The sequence below is a fragment of the Bombina bombina genome, chromosome 4, assembly GCF_027579735.1.
Source record: "Bombina bombina isolate aBomBom1 chromosome 4, aBomBom1.pri, whole genome shotgun sequence".
Classification (NCBI taxonomy): Eukaryota; Metazoa; Chordata; class Amphibia; order Anura; family Bombinatoridae; genus Bombina; species Bombina bombina.
The window spans coordinates 747,395,111-747,419,073 of NC_069502.1; the positions used below are offsets into that span (position 1 = coordinate 747,395,111).

Below are 23,963 nucleotides of genomic sequence, written 5' to 3' on the forward strand. Positions count from 1 at the left end.
TTGGCTTTCATACATATAGAACATAGCTTAACTGATGGTACAGACATGTTAAACAGGCTTAAACTTGTCAACAAAGCACAAAAAACGTTTTAAAATAAAACCGTTACTGTCACTTTAAATTTCAAACTGAAAACACTTTATTACTGAATATGTGAAAAAGTATGAAGGAATTGTTCAAAATTCACCAAAATTTCACCACAGTGTCTTAAAGCATTAAAAGTATTGCACACCAAATTTCAGAGCTTTAACCCTTAAATTAACGGAACCGGAGCCGTTTTTACATTTAACCCCTATACAGTCCCAGCTAAATGCTTTGCTGAGACCCAACCAAGCCCAGAGGGGAATACGATACCAAATGACGACTTCTATAAGCTTTTTCAGTGATTCTTAGCTCCTGACACATGCATCTGCATGCCTTGCTCTCCAAAAACAACTGCGCATTAATGGCGCGAAAAACAGAATTTATGTTTACCTGATAAATTACTTTCTCCAACGGTGTGTCCGGTCCACGGCGTCATCCTTACTTGTGGGATATTCTCTTCCCCAACAGGAAATGGCAAAGAGCCCAGCAAAGCTGGTCACATGATCCCTCCTAGGCTCCGCCTACCCCAGTCATTCGACCGACGTTAAGGAGGAATATTTGCATAGGAGAAACCATATGATACCGTGGTGACTGTAGTTAAAGAAAATAAATTATCAGACCTGATTAAAAAACCAGGGCGGGCCGTGGACCGGACACACCGTTGGAGAAAGTAATTTATCAGGTAAACATAAATTCTGTTTTCTCCAACATAGGTGTGTCCGGTCCACGGCGTCATCCTTACTTGTGGGAACCAATACCAAAGCTTTAGGACACGGATGAAGGGAGGGAGCAAATCAGGTCACCTAAATGGAAGGCACCACGGCTTGCAAAACCTTTCTCCCAAAAATAGCCTCAGAAGAAGCAAAAGTATCAAACTTGTAAAATTTAGTAAAAGTGTGCAGTGAAGACCAAGTCGCTGCCCTACATATCTGATCAACAGAAGCCTCGTTCTTGAAGGCCCATGTGGAAGCCACAGCCCTAGTGGAATGAGCTGTGATTCTTTCAGGAGGCTGCCGTCCGGCAGTCTCGTAAGCCAATCTGATGATGCTTTTAATCCAAAAAGAGAGAGAGGTAGAAGTTGCTTTTTGACCTCTCCTTTTACCAGAATAAACAACAAACAAGGAAGATGTTTGTCTAAAATCCTTTGTAGCATCTAAATAGAATTTTAGAGCGCGAACAACATCCAAATTGTGCAACAAACGTTCCTTCTTCGAAACTGGTTTCGGACACAAAGAAGGTACGACTATCTCCTGGTTAATGTTTTTGTTAGAAACAACTTTTGGAAGAAAACCAGGTTTAGTACGTAAAACCACCTTATCTGCATGGAACACCAGATAAGGAGGAGAACACTGCAGAGCAGATAATTCTGAAACTCTTCTAGCAGAAGAAATTGCAACCAAAAACAAAACTTTCCAAGATAATAACTTAATATCAACGGAATGTAAGGGTTCAAACGGAACCCCCTGAAGAACTGAAAGAACCAAGTTGAGACTCCAAGGAGGAGTCAAAGGTTTGTAAACAGGCTTGATTCTAACCAGAGCCTGAACAAAGGCTTGAACATCTGGCACAGCTGCCAGTTTTTTGTGAAGTAACACAGACAAGGCAGAAATCTGTCCCTTCAAGGAACTTGCAGATAATCCTTTCTCCAATCCTTCTTGAAGAAAGGATAGAATCTTAGGAATCTTTACCTTGTCCCAAGGGAATCCTTTAGATTCACACCAACAGATATATTTTTTCCATATTTTGTGGTAAATTTTTCTAGTTACAGGCTTTCTGGCCTGAACAAGAGTATCAATAACAGAATCTGAGAACCCTCGTTTTGATAAGATCAAGCGTTCAATCTCCAAGCAGTCAGCTGGAGTGAGACCAGATTCGGATGTTCGAACGGACCTTGAACAAGAAGGTCTCGTCTCAAAGGTAGCTTCCATGGTGGAGCCGATGACATATTCACCAGATCTGCATACCAAGTCCTGCGTGGCCACGCAGGAGCTATCAAGATCACCGACGCCCTCTCCTGATTGATCCTGGCTACCAGCCTGGGGATGAGAGGAAACGGCGGGAATACATAAGCTAGTTTGAAGGTCCAAGGTGCTACTAGTGCATCTACTAGAGTCGCCTTGGGATCCCTGGATCTGGACCCGTAGCAAGGAACGGGGGCCAACATTTCATGCTGTCTTGGTAGCAGTGGCAGGTTTCTTGGCCTGCTTTCCCTTGTTCCAGCCTTGCATTGGTCTCCAGGCTGGCTTGGCTTGAGAAGTATTACCCTCTTGCTTAGAGGACGTAGCACTTGGGGCTGGTCCGTTTCTACGAAAGGGACGAAAATAGGTTTATTTTTGGCCTTGAAAGACCTATCCTGAGGAAGGGCGTGGCCCTTACCCCCAGTGATATCAGAGATAATCTCTTTCAAGTCAGGGCCAAACAGCGTTTTCCCCTTGAAAGGAATGTTAAGGAGTTTGTTCTTGGAAGACGCATCCGCTGACCAAGATTTCAACCAAAGCGCTCTACGCGCCACAATAGCAAACCCAGAATTCTTCGCCGCTAACCTAGCCAATTGCAAAGTGGCGTCTAGGGTGAAAGAATTAGCCAATTTGAGAGCACGGATTCTGTCCATAATCTCCTCATAAGGAGGAGAATCACTATTGATCGCCTTTACTAGCTCATCGAACCAGAAACACGCGGCTGTAGTGACAGGGACAATGCATGAAATTGGTTGTAGAAGGTAACCTTGCTGAACAAACATCTTTTTAAGCAAACCTTCTAATTTTTTATCCATAGGATCTTTGAAAGCACAACTATCTTCTATGGGTATAGTGGTGCGTTTGTTTAAAGTAGAAACCGCTCCCTCGACCTTGGGGACAGTCTGCCATAAGTCCTTTCTAGGGTCGACCATAGGAAACAATTTTTTAAATATGGGGGGAGGGACGAAAGGTATACCGGGCCTTTCCCATTCTTTATTTACAATGTCCGCCACCCGCTTGGGTATAGGAAAAGCTTCTGGGAGCCCCGGGACCTCTAAGAACTTGTCCATTTTACATAGTTTCTCTGGGATGATCAAATTCTCACAATCATCCAGAGTGGATAATACCTCCTTAAGCAGAGCGCGGAGATGTTCCAACTTAAATTTAAATGTAATCACATCGGGTTCAGCTTGTTGAGAAATTTTCCCTGAATCTGAAATTTCTCCCTCAGACAAAACCTCCCTGGCCCCCTCAGACTGGTGTAGGGGCATTTCAGAACCATTATCATCAGCGTCCTCATGCTCTTCAGTATCTAAAACAGAGCAGTCGCGCTTACGCTGATAAGTGGGCATTTTGGCTAAAATGTTTTTGATAGAATTATCCATTACAGCCGTTAATTGTTGCATAGTAAGGAGTATTGGCACGCTAGATGTACTAGGGGCCTCCTGAGTGGGCAAGACTCGTGTAGACGAAGGAGGGAATGATGCAGTACCATGCTTACTCCCCTCACTTGAGGAATCATCTTGGGCATCATTTTCAGTGTCACATAAATCACATTTATTTAAATGAGAAGGAACCTTGGCTTCCCCACATTCAGAACACAGTCTATCTGGTAGTTCAGACATGTTAAACAGGCATAAACTTGATAACAAAGTACAAAAAACGTTTTAAAATAAAACCGTTACTGTCACTTTAAATTTTAAACTGAACACACTTTATTACTGCAATTGCGAAAAAGTATGAAGGAATTGTTCAAAATTCACCAAATTTTCACCACAGTGTCTTAAAGCCTTAAAAGTATTGCACACCAAATTTGGAAGCTTTAACCCTTAAAATAACGGAACCGGAGCCGTTTTTAACTTTAACCCCTTTACAGTCCCTGGTATCTGCTTTGCTGAGACCCAACCAAGCCCAAAGGGGAATACGATACCAAATGACGCCTTCAGAAAGTCTTTTCTATGTATCAGAGCTCCTCACACATGCGACTGCATGTCATGCTTCTCAAAAACAAGTGCGCAATACCGGCGCGAAAATGAGGCTCTGCCTATGATTAGGGAAAGCCCCTAGAGAATAAGGTGTCTAAAACAGTGCCTGCCGATATTATTTAACAAAAATACCCAGATTAAATGATTCCTCAAGGCTAAATATGTGTAATTTATGAATCAATTTAGCCCAGAAAATGTCCACAGTCTTAATAAGCCCTTGTGAAGCCCTTATTTACTGTCTGAATAAAAATGGCTTACCGGATCCCATAGGGAAAATGACAGCTTCCAGCATTACATCGTCTTGTTAGAATGTGTCATACCTCAAGCAGCAAAAGACTGCTCACTGTTCCCCCAACTGAAGTTAATTTCTCTCAACAGTCCTGTGTGGAACAGCCATGGATTTTAGTAACGGTTGCTAAAATCATTTTCCTCATACAAACAGAAATCTTCATCTCTTTTCTGTTTCAGAGTAAATAGTACATACCAGCACTATTTTAAAATAACAAACTCTTGATTGAATAATAAAAACTACAGTTAAACACTAAAAAACTCTAAGCCATCTCCGTGGAGATGTTGCCTGTACAACGGCAAAGAGAATGACTGGGGTAGGCGGAGCCTAGGAGGGATCATGTGACCAGCTTTGCTGGGCTCTTTGCCATTTCCTGTTGGGGAAGAGAATATCCCACAAGTAAGGATGACGCCGTGGACCGGACACACCTATGTTGGAGAAATGAGGCTCTGTCTAAAACTAGAAAAGCCCCCATCTGAAAAAGGTGTCCAACACAGTGCCTGCCGTTTTTTTTAAACGTTCCCCAAGATTATAATACCAATTATTAGTTAGAATCTGCATAATATGCCTAGTAAAGCAATCGTTTTAGCCCAGAAAAATGTCTACCAGTTTATAAGCCCTTTTTGAAGCCCTTTATTCTTTTATGTTTAACTAAGAAAATGGCTTACCGGTCCCCATGAGGGGAAATGACAGCCTTCCAGCATTACTTGGTCTTGTTAGAAATATGGCTAGTCATACCTTAAGCAGAAAAGTCTGCTAACTGTTTCCCCCAACTGAAGTTACTTCATCTCAACAGTCCTGTGTGGAAACAGCAATCGATTTTAGTTACTGTCTGCTAAAATCATCTTCCTCTTACAAACAGAAATCTTCATCCTTTTCTGTTTCAGAGTAAATAGTACATACCAGCACTATTTTAAAATAACAAACACTTGATAGAAGAATAAAACTACATTTAAACACCAAAAAACTCTTAACCATCTCCGTGGAGATGTTGCCTGTGCAACGGCAAAGAGAATGACTGGGGTGGGCGGAGCCTAGGAGGGATCATGTGACCAGCTTTGCTGGGACTCTTTGCCATTTCCTGTTGGGGAAGAGAATATCCCACAAGTAAGGATGACGCCGTGGACCGGACACACCAATGTTGGAGAAACAGCCCTTGTGAGTCGTGATTTTCTCAGGAGGCCGCTGTCCAGCAATCTCATATGCCAAGCGAATAACACTCCTCAGCCAAAAGGAAAGAAAAGTAGCCGTAGCTTTCTGACCCTTGCGCTTCAAAGAAAAAACAACAAAGAAGAAGACTGGCGAAAATCCTTATTCGCCTGCAAATAACATTTCATTGCACAAACCACATCCTGATTGTGCAACAAACACTCCTTATGAGAAGAAGGATTAGGACACAAAGAAGGAACAACAATTTCTTGATTAATATTCCTATCCGAAATCACTTTGGGAAGGAAACCTAAGGCAGTACGTAGGACTACCTTATCAGAATGAAAAATAAGGTAAGGAGATTCACACTGCAACGCTGAAAGCTCCAAAACTCTTCGAGCCAAAGAAATAGCAACCAAAAACAAAACCTTCCAGGATAACATCTTAATATCCAAAGAATGCATAGGCTCAAACTGAGCCTGTTGAAGAACTCTAAGAACCAAATTTAGACTCCAAGGAGGCGTAACAAACTTAAACATAGGCCGGATTCTAACCAGGGCCTGACAAAAAGACTGAACTTCTGGAACATCCGCCAGACGCTTGTGTAACAAAATCGATAAAGCAGAAATTTGATCCTTCAAGGTACTTGCAGAAAAAAAAACAAAAAAACACCTTTCTCCAGACCCTCCTGGAGAAAAGACAAAATCCTAGGAATCTTAACTCTACTCCAAGAGAACCCTCTGAATTCACACCAATACAGATATTTATGCCATATCTTATAATAAATGTTCCTAGTTACAGGCTTACGAGCCTGAATCAAAGTCTCAATTACCGACTCAGAAAACCCCCGCTTAGATAATATCAAGCGTTCAATCTCCAAGCAGTCAGCTTCAGAGAAACAAGATTTGGATGAAGGAAGGGCCCCTGAATTAGAAGGTCCTTCCTCAGCGTAAGAGATGACATCTCCACCAGATCTGCATACCAGATAATGCGAGGCCACGCCGGTGCTATGAGAATCACTGACGACCTCTCCTGTCTGATCCGAGCAATGACCCGAGGAAGGAGAGCAAACGGAGGAAACACGTATGCCAGACTGAAATTCCAAGGAACCGCCAGAGCATCTATCAGTACAGCCTGAGAATCCCATGACCTCGACCCGTACCTCAGAAGCTTGGCATTCTGATGAGACGCCATGAGATCCATCTCTGGCTGTCCCCACTTGAGAATCAAGCTGGAAAACAGGATGAAGTTCCCACTCCACCGGATGAAAAGTCTGTCTGCTCAGAAAATCTGCTTCCCAATTGTCCACCCCTGGAATGTGGATCGCAGACAGACAGCAGTTGTGAGTCTCCGCCCACTGAATAATCTTGGCTACCTCTGTCATAGCCAAGGAACTCTGAGTTCCTCCCTGATGATTGATGTAAGCCACTGACGTTATATTGTCCGACTAAAACCTGATAAACTGGGCTGAAGCTAACTGAGGCTAGGCCAGAAGAGCATTATAGATTGTCCTCAGCTCTAGAATATTTATGGGAAGAGCCGACTCCATAAACCCTGAGCCTTTGATCCAGAACAATTTGCGGGGATAGATCCGCATGATCCCCGTTCCATTGCCTGAGCATGCATAACTGCAGCGGCCTGAGATAGAACCGAGCAAACTGAATGATGTCCATAGCTGACACCATCAGACCAATAACCTCCATACACTGTCACTGACGGCCGAGGAGAGTCCTGAAGAGCAAGACAAGAGTTGAAGATCTGGCTTCTGTCAAAAAAATCTTTATTGCTGGAGAATCTATTATGGTTTCCAAGAACACCACCCTTGTAGCTGGAATCAAGGAACTTTTTTCTAAATTCACCTTCCATCTGTGGGAGCACAGAAAAGACAACTCCGTATGGGAGTTTTCTAATTGAAAAGATGGTGCCTGAACCAGAATGTCGTTCAGATAAGGCGCCACTGCAACACCCCGCAACCGGAGCACCGCCAACAACGCTCCCAGGACCTTTGAGAAAATTCTGGGAGCTATTGCAAGACTGAATGGAAGAGCCACAAACTGAAAGTGTCTGTCTAGGAACGCAAACCTTAGAAACTTGTGATGGTCCCTGTGGATGGGAATATGCAGATACGCATCCTTTAAATCCACTGTGGTCATAAACTGACCCTCCTGAACCAAAGGAAGAATGGAACGAATAGTGTCCATCTTGAAAGACGGAACTCTGAGATCTAAAATAGGTCTTAACGTTCCCTCCTTTTTGGGAACTACAAACAGATTGGAATAAATTCCTAGACCCTGCTCCTGTACTGAAACAGGAACTATCACACCCAGGTCAAAAAGATCCTGGACACAATGTAAGAACGCCTCTCTCTTTATCTGGTCTACAAAATCTTCTCTTGAGAGAAGGAACCTGCCCCTGGGTGGAAATGTTTTGAACCCTAATTTGTATCCCTGGGAAACGATGTCCACCGCCCAGGGATCCGGAACATCCCGAACCGAGGCTTGAGCGAAAAAGGAAATTCTGCCCCCTACAAGATTCGCTCCCAGATCGGGGGCAGACCCTTCATGCTGACTTTGAGTCAGTAACAGGCTTCATAGATTGCTTCCCCTTGTTCCAAGACTGATTGGACTTCCAGGAGGACTTGGACTGTACCTGCTTGGAAGAGGAGGGGGAAGGCTTACCTGAAAAGTTTAGAAAGGAACAAAAATTACTCTGACGCCCTTTCTGCTTATTTCTCTTATCCTGAGGGAGAGAATGACCCTTTCCTCCCATATCATCTGAAATAATTTCAGCCAAACCAGGCCCAAACAAGGTCTTACCCTTGTAAGGAATTGACAAAAGCTTAGACTTAGATGACACATCCGCAGAGCAAGACTTCAACCACAAGGCTCTGCGTGCCAGAACAGCAAAGCCAGAAATATTTGCTCCCAACTTGATGACCTGAAAGGAAGCATCCGTGATAAAGGAATTGGCCAATTTTAAAGCCCTGATCCTATCCTGAATCTCTTCAAGAGGAGTATCAGTCTGAATAGAATCAGACAACGCATCAGACCAGTAAACTGCTGCGCTAGTGACAGTAGCAATACACACCGCAGGCTGCCATTGCAAACCCTGGCGAACATACATCATTTTAAAAAACGCCTCAAACTTCTTATCCATAGGATCCTTAAAAGAACAACTATCCTCTATGGGAATAGTGGTTCTATTAGCCAAAGTAAAAACTGCTCCTTCCACCTTGGGAATGTCTGCCAAGACTCCTTAATAGAATCGGCTATTGGAAACATCTTCTTAAAAATTGGAGAAGGGGTTAAAGGAATCCCAGGCTTCTCCCACTCCCGTACAATAATCTCAGAGCACGATCAGGAAATACCGTCACCACTGAAGGAACGTCAAAATACTTGTTCAGCTTACTAGATTTCTAAGGAGTGACTACGAAAGTTGCATCAGAGAGTCATCCAAAGTAGCCAAAACCTCCTTGAGTAACACAGGGAGGTGCTCAAGCTTAAACCCGAACAACTTCAGCATCAGAAAAAGGAACTATACTATCTGAGATTTCCCCCTCAGACGCTATAGAAGAATCCTCCCCCTCAGACCTATGGGAAAAAACATTCGACATAGCCACACCTGATTCAGTCACCTTACTCACTGAATCCCTACACCTCCTTTTACGCTTCCCCTGTAGCATGGGAAAAGCCGCCAGGGCATCAGTTACTGCAGAAGATATCTGGGTAGCAATGTCCTGCAAGGAAACCCCAACTAGAGAAATTGAAGAAACACTGGGCACTGCATGGGTAGACACTAAAGTATGGGACGCTTGAGGAGAAAGCTGCGACATATCCTGAACAGGAGACCCCTGAACAGCATCCACCTTAGCTAATGATGGCTCAGATTCAAAAAGTCTATCCCCATAATGCAATGTCCTATCAATACATGATGAACAAAAAGGGATTGGAGGTTCCACATTAGCATCAAAGCATAAGCTACATGTAACATCTTGCAAAGCCCCTTGATCCATCTTTATCCCAAAATAAATCAAACTGGCTTCCTTGATTATAAAAATAAAAAACATTACTGTCCCTTTAAGATTTAAAAGAAACTTTTTTCCTGCTAAAATTGTGTTTATCTAACAAAACAAAAAACCACCCAACTAAGCACTCCTAAAACCTACAGGCAGCCTCCTTACCTCAACACACCCTGCTGAGGTGCCTACCTGACCCCCTGAAGCCGGACAATATTACCAACGTTCTGGACCCGGCAAAAACAGAAGCGCAATGCAGCCCAAGGCGTTCTAGCTAAAAACGCCGCAAGCAACCTCCACTCAGATCGGAACAAACCAACAGAGTTCCCGGAAAGGCAAGCAACTTAATTGCCGCCACAGAAAATCATCCCTCCTATTCGTGGGCGTACCTAACAACCGCCCGCCATCACTACTACTCCAAAAAGCCGGTAGCAAACAAACACACGCAGCAAACACTGCTGCAACAAAACCAGAGCCTCTCCTCTCTTAATGTCTCACAGTGCCCCACATATTGCCTAAATAAAAACCCCACATAGGATTTACAGTCCCCATACACAGAAAAGTGCCATAAACCTTTGCAGCAAAGAAATAAAAACAGGCACTTACCCAATTCCAATCTGCCTGGCAGCAGGGCAGCTCACAGATATGAGAAGGCATCCTCCCCCCCATAGACCTGTGGAACACAAACAAAAGACTGACTAAACCTAATCAGGCTTTCAACATAGGGCAGCACCAAATATGGAAGGCACAGTGAGAATTAACCCCACCAGTTTCCAAATGCTTAAAAGCCACCACAGCTCTACTGAAGAGACTGACGTGGACCACAGCTAGGCCCTAGGAAAAACAGAACAACCTGCTCTGCTTTAAAAAATACTCTTGATTGAAGAATCTTCAGACACCTAAAACGTAACCACCTCCTTGCACAGGCAAAGAGAATGACTGGGGTTTGTGGGTAGGGAGGTGATATTTAACAGCTTTGCTGTGGTGCTCTTTGCCTCCTCCTGCTGGCCAGGAGTGGTATTCCCAACAGTAATTATGATGATCCGTGGACTCAACGTGTCATTAGAAAGAAATACATTTATTTGCCAGTTGAGGGTTAGATTTAGCTCCTTTCTTAGACTGCAAAACTGAAGTTACACAATTTGAGCAGAACTGTGCAGGGGGACATACTTTGACCTCATTTACAAAGACATTTATTAAGATGAAAAGAGGAGGGTTAATAATCTCCCTAGCATCAAGCTTGTCCTCCATAGCTTAAATATTAAATTCTCAGACTGAGTATGAGAAAAATAACGCCTTTAAATAAGGTTATTCCAGGAATGGTATCTCACAAAATTAAAAAGACACCTCTAACCTGATTTAGGTAAGGCTAAAGCATCTTACACCATCTCCTAGTACACCGTAGTGAAGATTATAATGCGCTGCTGAAAAATTCAGAACACTACCTGCATTCATTACTTTTGGGAATAAAGAACCTGGCCACCAGGAGGAGGCAAAGACACCCCAGCCAAAGGCTTAAATACCTCCCCCACTTCCCTCATCCCCCAGTCAGGAGAAATATCAGGGTGAAAAGGTGCCAAAAGAATAAAAACTAAAATACGGCCGCCCCATAGATAAAACGCGGGCAGGGAGCTGTGGACTCTTCCCGTCAGAAGAAAAGAAAATTATCATGTAAACATAATTTAAGTTTTTCTTCTTAAACGGGAAGAGTCCACAACTGCATTCATTACTTTTGGGAAAACAATACCCAAGCTATAGGGGACACTGAATGCAAACAAAGGGCGGGTACAGAAGGCTGCCCCTTTCGAAGAGCACCACAGCTGATAAAAAACTGTAACACTTAAAAAACGAGAGGTTAAAAACCTGAAAGGACCAAGCAACTGCCCATCAGCTAAACAACCTACAAGGCTGTGTTAGAGACCACTCAGAACTCCTAGAATCCATCGAGTACAAAAAGCACCCAAGGAGCCAAGTCCCGCGGGCTTTCTATCACACGGGAGCGGAAAAACGGAGGAACCATAAGACATCTAAAGGACCACCAACTAAGGTAAATAACCTTAAAACGACTAAAGTGAACCCAAGGTTGCTAAAGACAACGGCCCAGGGAAATTAACTCCCTAGAAGGACAAAGACCAGAGATCAATTCCACACCTACGAAAAGGCGATCAGGAGAAAGAACCCAGATCTACCCTCAGATCCCTCATACAACACCATACGACTTATGGTGCTTCAAGGAAGCGACAAGCTCCCCACTGAACCATAGTCTAGGAGACACAACCGCTAAACTAGTCAAAAACTGGGAGAACCTGTATAAAAAAAAAAAACAAAGAAAATTTGGAGCCCGCAGACAAGATAGAAAAAACAAATTAAACTATCAGACAAAAGGCTATCTTGTGAAAACAACACAGCCACCTTTGAGCTCCAGTCTCAAGGCAGCAAAGCTGACCCTAAGCCATTGTGGGAGACCATCCCACAGAGAATGCCGAAAAATATCAACTACTCTAGTCCAGGAAAAAATACGGACCTTAGAAGAACATCTAACACCAGCAGCATATGAAACCAGTAGAAGGATGAAACCATGAACCCCCCCCTACCGAAGGCAGGAAACCCGGTTAGAAAGCTGCCACAGCATGATTCAAACTCCAAGCCTCCAGCCACTTAGCCAGGGTAGATATCCCTTAGGCCACTTAGACCTGCATCAACTGGAAGTACACGGTCAAGACTCAACAGAGCAGTCAGATCCCCAACCCCCACTCCGAGGTAACGGACCCAGTCCAAAGGAATGGCAACGTCCGAAAACAAAGAATACAAAATTCTCCAAACCACACCTCAGAAGAAAAAGGAGGGCATAAAAGGAACGAACCCATGGGAGAACAACTCTGACCATTATTTGAATCTTTCTTACTACCATGAAGCCGTGACAGAAAAACAACATGCTCGGGTTCCAGAACCCCTACACAGCCCCCTTCCTAAGAGGGACCACTCCCAAACAAGAGAGATAGGACACTAAACTCCAGTGTCCCAGTACCAGAATCCAGCCCCATGACCTCTTGCACGCAAGGAAGGGCAGAACCCCTCGACAAACGAGAAGAGAAGGACCTCTTCTGAGCTGTATTCTGAAAACCTTCCAGATGAAGGGCAACGCAAAGGAACCGCTTCCCCAGCCAAAGGCATGGAGAAAAGATGAGAGGACGGTGAAAACCAAGTAAAAGGGTCCATTCGGTCATACCGACAGCTCAGTTGAACCAAACAACCATGAGCCCACATCAAGGTGCAATAGCTGCCCTTGACACCACTAAGATCCCACCTGAGAGACAGCAAAACTAACCCTCAGGCAGTTACCAAATCTCCCCTGGAGGGACAGCGGATATTCCAAAACATCAAAATGTTTGAAACCGAACTGTCCAGGACCGTTCCAGAACCGGACACTGTTCTAACCCCCTGAGCAATGAACCTCATACGGAGGAATGCACCCTGGGTAGTGCATCCCAGGTCCCAACATCCTGGACATTGGACGTTTGAAAAAGATTCAGACCAAAGAGCCTAGAAGGACAACTTAACAGGCCCTAAGAAAAGGGCAACCAGCACCCGGAGGAGCGTTTGAACCAGGACCCTCTCCTTGCAAACCCAAAGAGCTAGATCTCTTAGAGAGTTGAAAGGGAACACCCCCCCCCCCTTAAAGAACATGGGTTTACACGGGACAGGCTCCAACAAGCCCTCGATATGAGAAGACTATAAAATCACCAAGACCCCTACAGGATCAGGTTCCCTGAAAATCCTGTACCGCACAGGAAAAGCGCTGGGAGCTTCACAACTCCTGGCAGATAAGTCAACCAGGGGAATGCCGGTGAAAAACCACAGGGAATAACCCCAAATCCCTGCGCTCCCAATAGAAGAGTGTGCACTCCAAAAAGGGAAGTAATAAGGATCTATTCAGACATAGATGACCCGACCACCCAAGAAGGGAACAAGTAGCCCCAGCAACCTACAAGAGGTACCTGAAACTATGCTACAAAAAAGCAGACATCCCGAAGATACCAAGAATAAAAACGAAATTCATCATCCATCAGGTATCCCCGACGCCCAGAGGTCATCCAAACCTCCAAATCCATGGGAATGGAGAACTTTGGTTCCAAGGCCAACGGGCCTCTCCCGATGAGCCTCAGCGGGTTCCGAGTCCGGAACCCCCTTGACAGTAGGAACGGGAGGCGGACTGATGCAGTCCCTCCGTCTTCTAGTAATGAAGGCAACAAGAAAAGCGAACACTTACCAAAGTGAGCAACCCAGCACCCGACAGGGTAATCAGCGCACCGGCCCCACGTGGGTGACATAAACCGTAAGGAACAACAGCTAGCACCCGACCAGTACCTGCCTGGTACGAGAGCACTCCGAACTGTCCAAGGTCCAAGAAAAATTGAAGCCCCTGAAGGGACTTATAAACTATAAACATAACTCGTCGTTATATAGTACTGCTCAACTTCTGAGGAAGTGCCCACGCGACCACAAAATCGCAAGTATCAGTGCCAGAGAAGAAACGTTCCCAAAACGGAGAATAACAAACATGAGCTTTGTAAAACAAATTAAACACATCCTAACCGGATCAAAGAAAATAAAGGCAGCACCCGTGGGTGAACGCCCAAGGAGAATGGGGATACTAACAGGACCAGCCGATCAGAGGCCCCATTCTCCTAAGCTCAGAACTGGAACAGAAACTTGAAAAATTAAAAAAAAACAGACGTTAAGGAGGATGGCTTCATCCCCATACGTCTAACCCAGTTTGCCTTCCTGCACAGAAGACCGAGGGATCCCTCGGCCCATCCTCCAGCACGTCTTAGTAGGACACGAAGACGTGACAGTCTACAAACGGAAGGCAAAATGTTCCCCCCCCGCCGGATCGATGGACGACCCCGGCCCGAGGGAGGGGCCCCTGAAGCCTCAGAGGCCATCTCTTCCACAGAAGGTCGAACTGACTCAGGCGATCTCACGCTCGACGGACCCTGGTTAACAGAACACGGACAGTATCTTAAAAATACATTTTCTGGGAGATATAAATGCGCCAGCGCCATAGATATGGCCATGGGGAACCGTGCTGTAACCTCTGGAGGAAACAGGCCGCCTTCCGGAGGAGTAACGGCCATAGGGATACCTGCCTTCGTAGCAAAAGACGACTCTGGGGCACGCGCCTCACGGGACATGGAATCCTCAGGGGCGTATGGCTCAACGCACACTACATTCCCTGATTCGGGGGAAGAGAGTACTCTAGAATGGCAATCAAAACATAACTGATGGGCATGGATAACCTGGGCCATTTCATACTCCTCACAAGACGTATACTCTAAGTCGGAGATGCCCATCTCCAAAAAATCAGAATCCTCCATAACTTGGAGATTGCAAATATGGACTAGAACTAAAGGGCACCTTACACCCCCAATGCCTGGGGCACTCACCACCTCCTGAGAATCAGACAACTAACAAGCAGACTCTCTTCGTCGCCACTCGGTCAGAGTATGGAAATGGAATTACATGACCACACCCGGTCACGAGGTGCATTGTGTAAGTCAGCAAAAAAAAAAAGCGCACCAGTACAAAAAGACTGCACAGTCTGATAAGGCCCGTTATGTTCCGAATAGCCATGAGCCCAAGCATCACTACACATTAGCAGACAGAATCACAAAACATGATTAATGTCCCCCCTGTTCAATAACCCCCCACAGGAGATATTGACCCTTAATTCCATTTTAAGATAAAGGTGTCCCCTTAGGACCCTGACTTCTTTCATTAACATTACATTCACATATAGAAATAAAATGAAACAATCTTACCGGAATCAACGCTGTGGAACAGGATCACGGCCTTTCAAGTGTGACAGATAGTTGTGACGAAAGGCAAAGAATGACTGGGGGATGAGGAAAGTGGGGGAGGTATTTAAGCCTTTGGCTGGGGTGTCTTTGCCTCCTCCTGGTGGCCAGGTTCTGAATTCCCAAAAGTAATGAATGCAGCTGTGGACTCTTCCCGTTTAAGAAGAAAAACTTCTGATAACAACCACAGTGCCCGAGTCATGTGGCACAGCGATATAGGAGGCCATTGCACAAATAAGGAAAAACAAAATGTATGCTTACCTGATAAATTTCTTTTTTTTGCGATGTACCGAGTCCACGGATTCATCCAAACTTGTGGGATATTGTCCTTCCTGACAGGAAGTAGCAAAGAGAGCACCACAGCAGAGCTGTCTATATAGCTCCCCCCTTAACTCCACCCCCCAGTCATTCGACCGAAGGCCAAGAAAGAAAAGGAGAAACTATAAAGGTGCAGAGGTGACTGAAGTTTACATAAAAAAAAAAATACTGTCTTGAATAGACAGGGCGGGCCGTGGACTCGGTACATCGCAAAAGAAAGAAATTTATCAGGTAAGCATACATTTTGTTTTCTTTTGCAAGATGTACCGAGTCCACGGATTCATCCTAACTTGTGGGATACCAATACCAAAGCTTTAGGACACAGATGAAGGGACAAGACAGGAACCTAAACGGAAGGCACCACTGCTTGCAAAACCTTTCTCCCAAAAATAGCCTCCGAAGAAGCAAAAGTATCAAATTTGTAAAAGGTATGAAGCGAAGACCAAGTTGCAGCCTTACAAATCTGTTCAACAGAAGCATCATTTTTAAAAGCCCATGTGGAAGCCACCGCTCTAGTGGAGTGAGCTGTAATTCTTTCAGGAGGCTGCTGTCCAGCAGTCTCATAAGCCAAACGGATGATGCTTTTCAGCCAAAAGGAAAGAGAGGTAGCTGTAGCCTTATGACCTCTACGCTTTTCAGCATAGACAACAAAGAAGATGATTGGCGAAAATCTTTGGTTGCCTGCAAATAAAACTTCAAGGCACGAACCACGTCCAAGTTGTGCAACAGACGTTCCTTCTTAGAAGGATTAGGACACAGAGAAGGAACAACAATTTCCTGATAGATATTCCTGTTAGAAACAACCCTAGGGAGGAACCCAGGTTTGGTACGCAAAACCACCTTATCAGCATGGAAAACAAGATAAGGCGAGTCGCATTGTAGTGCAGATAGTTCAGAAACTCTTCAAGCTGAAGAGATAGCAACTAGAAACAGAACTTATCAAGATAGAAGCTTAATATCTATGGAATGCATGGGTTCAAACGGAACCCCGTGAAGAACATTAAGAACTAAATTTAGACTCCATGGCGGAGCAACAGGTTTAAACACAGGCTTGATTCTAACTAAAGCCTGACAAAAAGCCTGAACGCCTGGGACATCAGCCAGACGCTTGTGCAATAGGATAGACAAAGCAGATATCTGTCCCTATAGGGAACTAGCTGACAATCCTTTTTCCAATCCTTCTTGAAGAAAGGACAAAATCCTAGGAATCCTGATCTTACTCCATGAGTAGCCTTTGGATTCGCACCAAAAAACATATTTACGCCATATCTTATGATAGATTTTCCTGGTGACAGGCTTTCGAGCCTGAATCAAGGTATCTATGACTGACTCAGAGAAACCCCGCTTTGATAAAATCAAGTGTTTAATCTCCAAGCAGTCAGTTGCAGAGAAAGTAGATTTGGATGCTTGAATGGACCTTGAATTAGAAGGTCCCGTCGCAGTGGCAGAGTCCATGGTGGTAGAGATGACATGTCCACCAGGTCTGCATACTAAGTCCTGAGTTGCCACGCAGGTGCTATCAAAATCACAGAAGCTCTCTCCTGTTTGATTATGGCAATCAAACGGGGAAGGAGAGGAAATGGTGGAAACACATAAGCCAGGTTGAATGACCAGGGTACTGCTAGAGCATCTATCAGTACTGCCTGAGGATCCCTGGACCTGGATCCGTAACAAGGAAGTTTGGCGTTGTGACGAGACGCCATCAAATCCAATTCTGGTGTGCCCCATAGCTGAACCAGTTGAGCAAACACCTCCGGATGGAGCTCCCACTCCCCCGGATGAAAAGTCTGACGACTTAGAAAATCTGCCTCCCAGTTCTCTACCCCTGGGATATAGATCGCTGATAGATGGCAAGAGTGAGTCTCTGCCCATCGGATCATCCTGGAAACTTCTATCATCGCCAAGGAACTCCTTGTTCCCCCCTGATGATTGATATAAGCTACAGTCGTGATGTTGTCTGACTGAAACCTGATGAATCCGGCCGAAGCCAGCTGAGGCCACGCCTGAAGAGCAGTGAATATCGCTCTTTATTCCAGAATATTTATCGGTAGGAGGGCCTCCTCCTGAGTCCACAAACCCTGTGCTTTCAGGAAATTCCAGACTGCACCCCAGCCCAGTAGGCTGGCGTCCGTCGTCACAATAACAAACGCTGGCCTGCGGAAACACATTCCCCTGGACAGGTGATCCTGTGACAACCACCAAAGGAGAGAGTATCTGGTCTCTTGATCCAGATTTATCTGAGGAGATAAATCTGCATAATCCCCATTCCACTGTTTGAGCATGCATAGTTGCAGTGGTCTGAGATGCAAGCGAGCAAATGGAACTATGTCCATTGCCGCTACCATAAGTCTGATTACCTCCATACACTGAGCCACTGACGGCCGAGGAATGGAATGAAGAGCTCGTCAGGTGGTTAAAATCTTTGATTTCCTGACCTCCGTCAGAAATATTTTCATGTCCACCGAATCTATCAGAGTTCCCAGGAATGGAACTCTTGTGAGAGGAATAAGAACTCTTTCACGTTCACCTTCCACCCATGAGATCTTAGAAAGGCCAACACTAAGTCCGTGTGAGACTTGGCTAGTTGTAAAGTCGACGCTTGAATTAGGATGTCATCTAGATAAGGCGCCACTGCAATGCCCCGCGGCCTTATGACTGCCAGCAGGGACCCTAGCACTTTTGTGAAGAATCTTGGTGCCATGGCCAACCCGAAGGGAAGAGCCACAAACTGGTAATGCCTGTCCAGAAAGGCAAACCTGAGGAACTGGTGATGATCTTTGTGGATAGGAATGTGTAGATACGCATCCTTTAAATCCACGGTGGTCATATATTGACCCTCCTGGATCATTGGTAAAATAGTCCGAATGATCTCCATCTTGTAGGATGGAACTCTTAGAAATTGGTTTAGGATCTTGAGATCTAGAATTGGTCTGAAGGTTCCCTCTTTTTTGGGAACCACAAACAGATTGGAGTAGAAACCTTGCCCCTGTTCTGCTTTCGGAACTGGGCAGATCACTCCCATGGTAAAAATGTCTTCTACACAGCGTAAGAACGCCTCTCTTTTTGTCTGGTTTACAGACAATTGAGAAAGATGGAATCTCCCCCTTGGAGGAGAATCCTTGAAATCTAGAAGATACCCCTGGGTTACAATTTCCACGGCGCAGGAGTCCTGAACGTCTCTTGCCCAGGCCTGAGCAAAGAGAGAGAGTCTGCCCCCTACTAGATCCGGTCCCGGATCGGGGGCTACCCCTTCATGCCGTCTTACTGGCAGCAGCAGGCTTTTTGGCCTGTTTACCCTTGTTCCAAGCCTGGTTAGGTCTCCAGGTTGGCTTGGATTGAGCAAAGTTCCCCTCTTGCTTTGCAGCAGGGGAAGCGGAAGCGGGACCACCCTTGAAGTTTCGAAAGGAATGACAATTATTTTGTTTGGTCCTGGTCTTATTCGACTTATCTTGAGGGAGGGCATGACCCTTCCCCCCAGTGATGTCCGAAATTATCTCTTTCAGTGCAGGCCCGAATAGGGTCTTACCTTTGAAAGGGATGGTCAAAAGCTTAGATTTAGATGACGCATCAGCCGACCAGGACTTAAGCCATAACGCTCTACGCGCTAAAATGGCAAAACCTGAATTCTTTGCCGCTAACTTAGCAAGATGAAAAGCGGCGTCTGTAATAAAAGAATTAGTTAGCTTAAGAGCCTTAATTCTGTCCAGAATATCATCTAGAGGGGTCTCCACCTGAAGAGCATCTTCTAGAGCCTCAAACCAGAAGGCAGCTGCAGTGGTTACAGGAACAATGCACGCTATAGGTTGAAGAAGAAAACCTTGATGAACAAAAAATTTCCATAGGATCAATGAAAGCACAACTGTCTTCAATAGGTATAGTTGTGCGCTTAGCCAGAGTAGAAATAGCTCCCTCCACCTTAGGGACCGTCTGCCATGAGTCCCTCATGGTGTCAGATATGGGAAACATTTTCTTAAAAACAGGAGGGGGAGCGAACGGAATACCTGGTCTATCCCACTCCTTAGTAACAATGTCCGAAATCCTCTTAGGGACTAGAAAAACCATCAGTGTAAACAGGAACCTTTAAATATTTGTCCATTTTACACAATTTCTCTGGAACTACAATAGGGTCACAATCATCCAGAGTCGCTAAAACCACCCTGAGCAATAAACGGAGGTGTTCTAGCTTAAATTTAAATTCCGTCATATCTGAATCTGTCTGAGTGAATATCCTTCCTGAATCAGAAATCTCTCCCTCAGACAGCAAATCCCTAATCCCTACCTCAGAACATTGTGAGGGAATATCGGATACGGCTACTAAAGCGTCAGAAGGCTCAGCATGTGTTCTTAACCCAGAGCTACTGCGCTTCCCTTGCAACCCTGGCAGTTTAGATAAAACCTCTGTGAGGGTAGTATTCATAACTGAGGCCATATCTTGCAAGGTGAAAGAATTAGACGCACTAGAAGTACTTGGCGTCGCTTGTGCGGGCGTTACTGGTTGAGACACTTGGGGAGAACTAGATGGCAAAACCTGATTTCCTTCTGTCTGAGAATCATCCAATGCCAAACTCTTATAAGTCAAAATATGCCGTTTGCAATTTATAGACATATCAGTACAAGTGGGACACATTCTAAGAGGGGGTTCCACAATGGCTTCTAAACAAATTGAGCAATGAGTTTCCTCAATGTCAGACATGTTTAACAGGCTAGTAATGAGACAAGCAAGCTTGGAAAACACTTTATTTAATGAAATTTGCAAAAACGGTACTGTGCCTTTAAGAGAAAAAAAGGCATACACAAACTGCAAAACAGGTTAAAATAGCTTCAAATTTTCAGAAATTTTAACAGTGTACCTACTAAGCTTTAGGAGGATTGCACCACAAGTAAATAAGCAATTAACCCCTAATTGACAAAACCGGATTGAAAAATGTCTAAAACCGTTTTAAACACCTATTAGCACCTTGCCACAGCTCTGCTGTGGCCCTACCTGCCCTTAGGGAATGATAAAATGATGTTAAAGCTTCGATTAGGCCCTCAGGAGAATATCAGGACCTCAGGAGAAGTTGCTTGCTGCTTGACAGTATAACTAAATGCGCAACAGTGGCGCGAAAATAGGCCCCGCCCACCACACTCGATGTGGCTGGGGCCTACACAAATCCAACAAACCTCGTCTGAAAGCCATGTGGGTTATAACAACCCCAAATAAGCCAAATGAACCCTCATGCAATGTCCCGTCAATAAAAAAACGTTACTCCCAGAACACCCAAATGTGTCCCAATCTCTCATACAAACTGAGTGCCCAAAAAACCAAATAAGCCCTTTATGCAAGCTAGTAAAACCTCTTAAACACTAGGATTACTGCTTACCCTTCCCCTAAAGGGGATACTGTCAGTCTTTCTGAGTTAACACAGTCCCTGCAGAAAAATGACTGAACATACCTCATTGCTGTATAGCAAGAACCGTTCCTCACACTGAAGTTTTCCTGTACTCCTCAGCTTCTGTGGGAACAGCAGTGGACCTTAGTTACAAATGCTAAGATCATCATCCTCCAGGCAGAAATCTTCATCTATGTCCTGCCTGAGAGTAAATAGTACAACACCGGTACCATTTAAAAACAAACACTTGATTGAAGATAAAATAAAAAACTAACAGTTTAACACCTCTTCTCTTTACCCTTTCTGCTTAGAGCCAGTAAAGAGAATGACTGGGGGGTGGAGTTAAGGGGGGAGCTATATAGACAGCTCTGCTGTGGTGCTCTCTTTGCTACTTCCTGTCAGGAAGGACAATATCCCACAAGTTAGGATGAATCCGTGGACTCAGTACATCTTGCAAAAGAAAATAAAGTTAGCAAACACCTACTAGGTCACCGGAGTGGTTAGCCCTATAGACAGCGTTATCTAGTTTTGGTTCAGTTGTGCTGTCATCTTCCTTTATGTGTGTGGTTCATGTCCCTGGCTCTGCCACTGCCCACAATAAAGTTGATCTGTCTGCTCATTAAAAGGATATCCCAGAAAGGGATATAACTGAGTCCCCAAACCCTCTGAGGTAAAATAGTGCCACACTGTGACCTTGTGTTCTGCCCTGATAAGAAAAACAAAAGGACTTGCCCGCCACGGTTGTTGCTGTGGAGCAGTCACAGCACTTCCAGGTCTGACTGGACAATCCACATCTTGACAGAGACCTGAGGAATAAAGGAAAGCAGTTTATGCCTACACTGGTTGCCAAAGGGGGTGTTAGCAGGCTTTTACTGGAAGGAGGACAGAGAAGATTCCCTGCGACATCCAGTGGCTAACTTTCACCACAACTCTCACTAAGAGGATTACATGGCTACATGGAAACTACCCACTAAAGGACTTAAAACTAAACATCTTCGCACGCTCTCTGCCTACCTCCTATAGTAGACTAAGGCAAAGAATGACTGGGGGAGTGGGTGAAGTGAGGATACTTATAGCTTTGGGTCAGGTGTCTTTTCCTCCTCCTGGTGGCCAGGTGTTGAATTTCCAAACCGTAATGAATTAATTTTGTGGACTCTCCCTACCTTAGAAAGAAATGGGTTTCATGTCCCTTTAAAAAAAGGGAGAAAATGTTACAGTACACTGTCTATTTAAAGGGATAGTAAAGTCAAAAATTAAACTTTCATGATTCAGATAGAGCAACTTTTGTGGCCCCACTCCTCACCCCGTATAATTTACACGCTTAAATCCGATGGAGGGGACTTGCCTTGCAATGCAGGCAGTCCCCCAGGAGCCAATTAGCGCCATTGAAGTCACGTGATCGCAGTGACAGGCAGTAAATATATGCATTCGGATCCTTGCTGTTTCCTAGTGGTGAAGAGGGGATTTCCCACACCTCAAACATACCTTTCAAATCACTAAAATAAATTACAATCAGAAGAAACTTTACAATAAACTTGGCTTGCCAATAAATTTTATTTCTTTAAAAAATAAAATATTGCAAAGGGTTCTTTTTATTTAACATTCTTGAGAGCCATAGTTACATATTTTATAAACGTATGAATTTTTAATACAAAATAGAAAAACTGTCAGGGAAGATAATTACAAGTCGCATGGAGTCAGATTTAAAATTTCTGACACTAAGAAAATTTACAATAATTTATATAAATTATTCTTTCCTAAATCCATTTTTTCAATATCCCATTCAGTTCTTTAAACATTACAAATTGAGGTGCATAAACATTAAAAGAATCATCTAAAATTCCGGCGTGTGACTGGTTTTGATATGTTAATTATTCTTCTTCTATTCCTTCTCAGTGGATTTTTTTCTGATATTTTTAATTCTGAAGAAGTGGTCTTTGTAGTTGCAACATCTCCTGGGCTTTCTGGAGGAGAAAGAAGTTGGATTTCCACAGGTGGTGGCGAGGAAGAGGTCTTTTCTGTTGATCTACAAAGAAATAAAACACACATTACAGTTCCATTCTGTGGAACCCCAAAAAAAAAAAAAAAAATCGAAAGATTTTAAAACTAGCATTTTCCAGAAAATACATAAAATCATGCCCATATGAATTACATTTTCTGATTAAAATGCTATATTTAACAATTAATTTGGTCTAAACTTTCATAGCACTCAAAAACATAAATTATGCTTACCTGATAATTTCATTTCCATCTGTATGGGAAGAGTTCACAGCTGCATTCCTTACTTGTGGGAAATACTGAACCTGGCCACCAGGAGGAGGCAAAGACACCCCAGCCAAAGGCTTAAATACCTCCCCCACTTCCTCATAATCCCAGTCATTCTGCCGAGGGAACAAGGAACAGTAGGAGAAATATCAGGGTGAAAAAGGTGCCAGAAGAAAAAATGTCAAATTTAGGGCTGCCCATTGGAGAACACGGGCAGGAGCTGTGGACTCTTCCCATACAGATGGAAATGAAATTATCAGGTAAGCATAATTTATGTTTTCCATCTTAATATGGGAAGAGTCCACAGCTACATTCCTTACTTGTGGGAAACATATACCCAAGCTCTAGAGTACACAGAATGCTAACGGGAGGGAAAAGAGAGAGGAGGACCCTAATCTGAGGGCACCACAGCCTGCAAAACCTTTCTCCCGAAGGCTGCTTCAGCAGATGCAAAAACACCAAACTTGTAAAATTTTGGAAAAAGTATGTAAGGAGAACCAGGTAGCCGCCTTACAAATCTGATCCATAGAGGCCTCATTTTTGAAGGCCCAAGAGGAAACCACTGCTCTCGTAGAATGAGCTGTAATCCTCAGAGGAGGCTTATGTCCCGCCGTCTCTATGCTAAACGGATGACACTCCTCAGACAAAAAGATAAGGAAGTCGAAGAGGCCC

General features: G+C 44.3%; 1 protein-coding gene across 2 annotated transcripts in view; it reads right to left on the reverse strand.

Annotated features, from left to right (window-relative positions):
- Positions 1-22,561: 22,561 nt before the first annotated feature.
- AHCTF1 (AT-hook containing transcription factor 1) overlaps positions 22,562-23,963 on the reverse strand; it is a 178,983-nt gene continuing 177,581 nt past the window's right edge. For both annotated transcript variants that reach the window (XM_053711010.1, XM_053711009.1), the window contains exon 36: positions 22,562-23,052. In XM_053711010.1, coding sequence (XP_053566985.1) covers positions 22,857-23,052 — 196 coding nt within the window. In that variant the 3' untranslated portion in view covers positions 22,562-22,856. The remainder of the gene's footprint in view (positions 23,053-23,963) is intronic.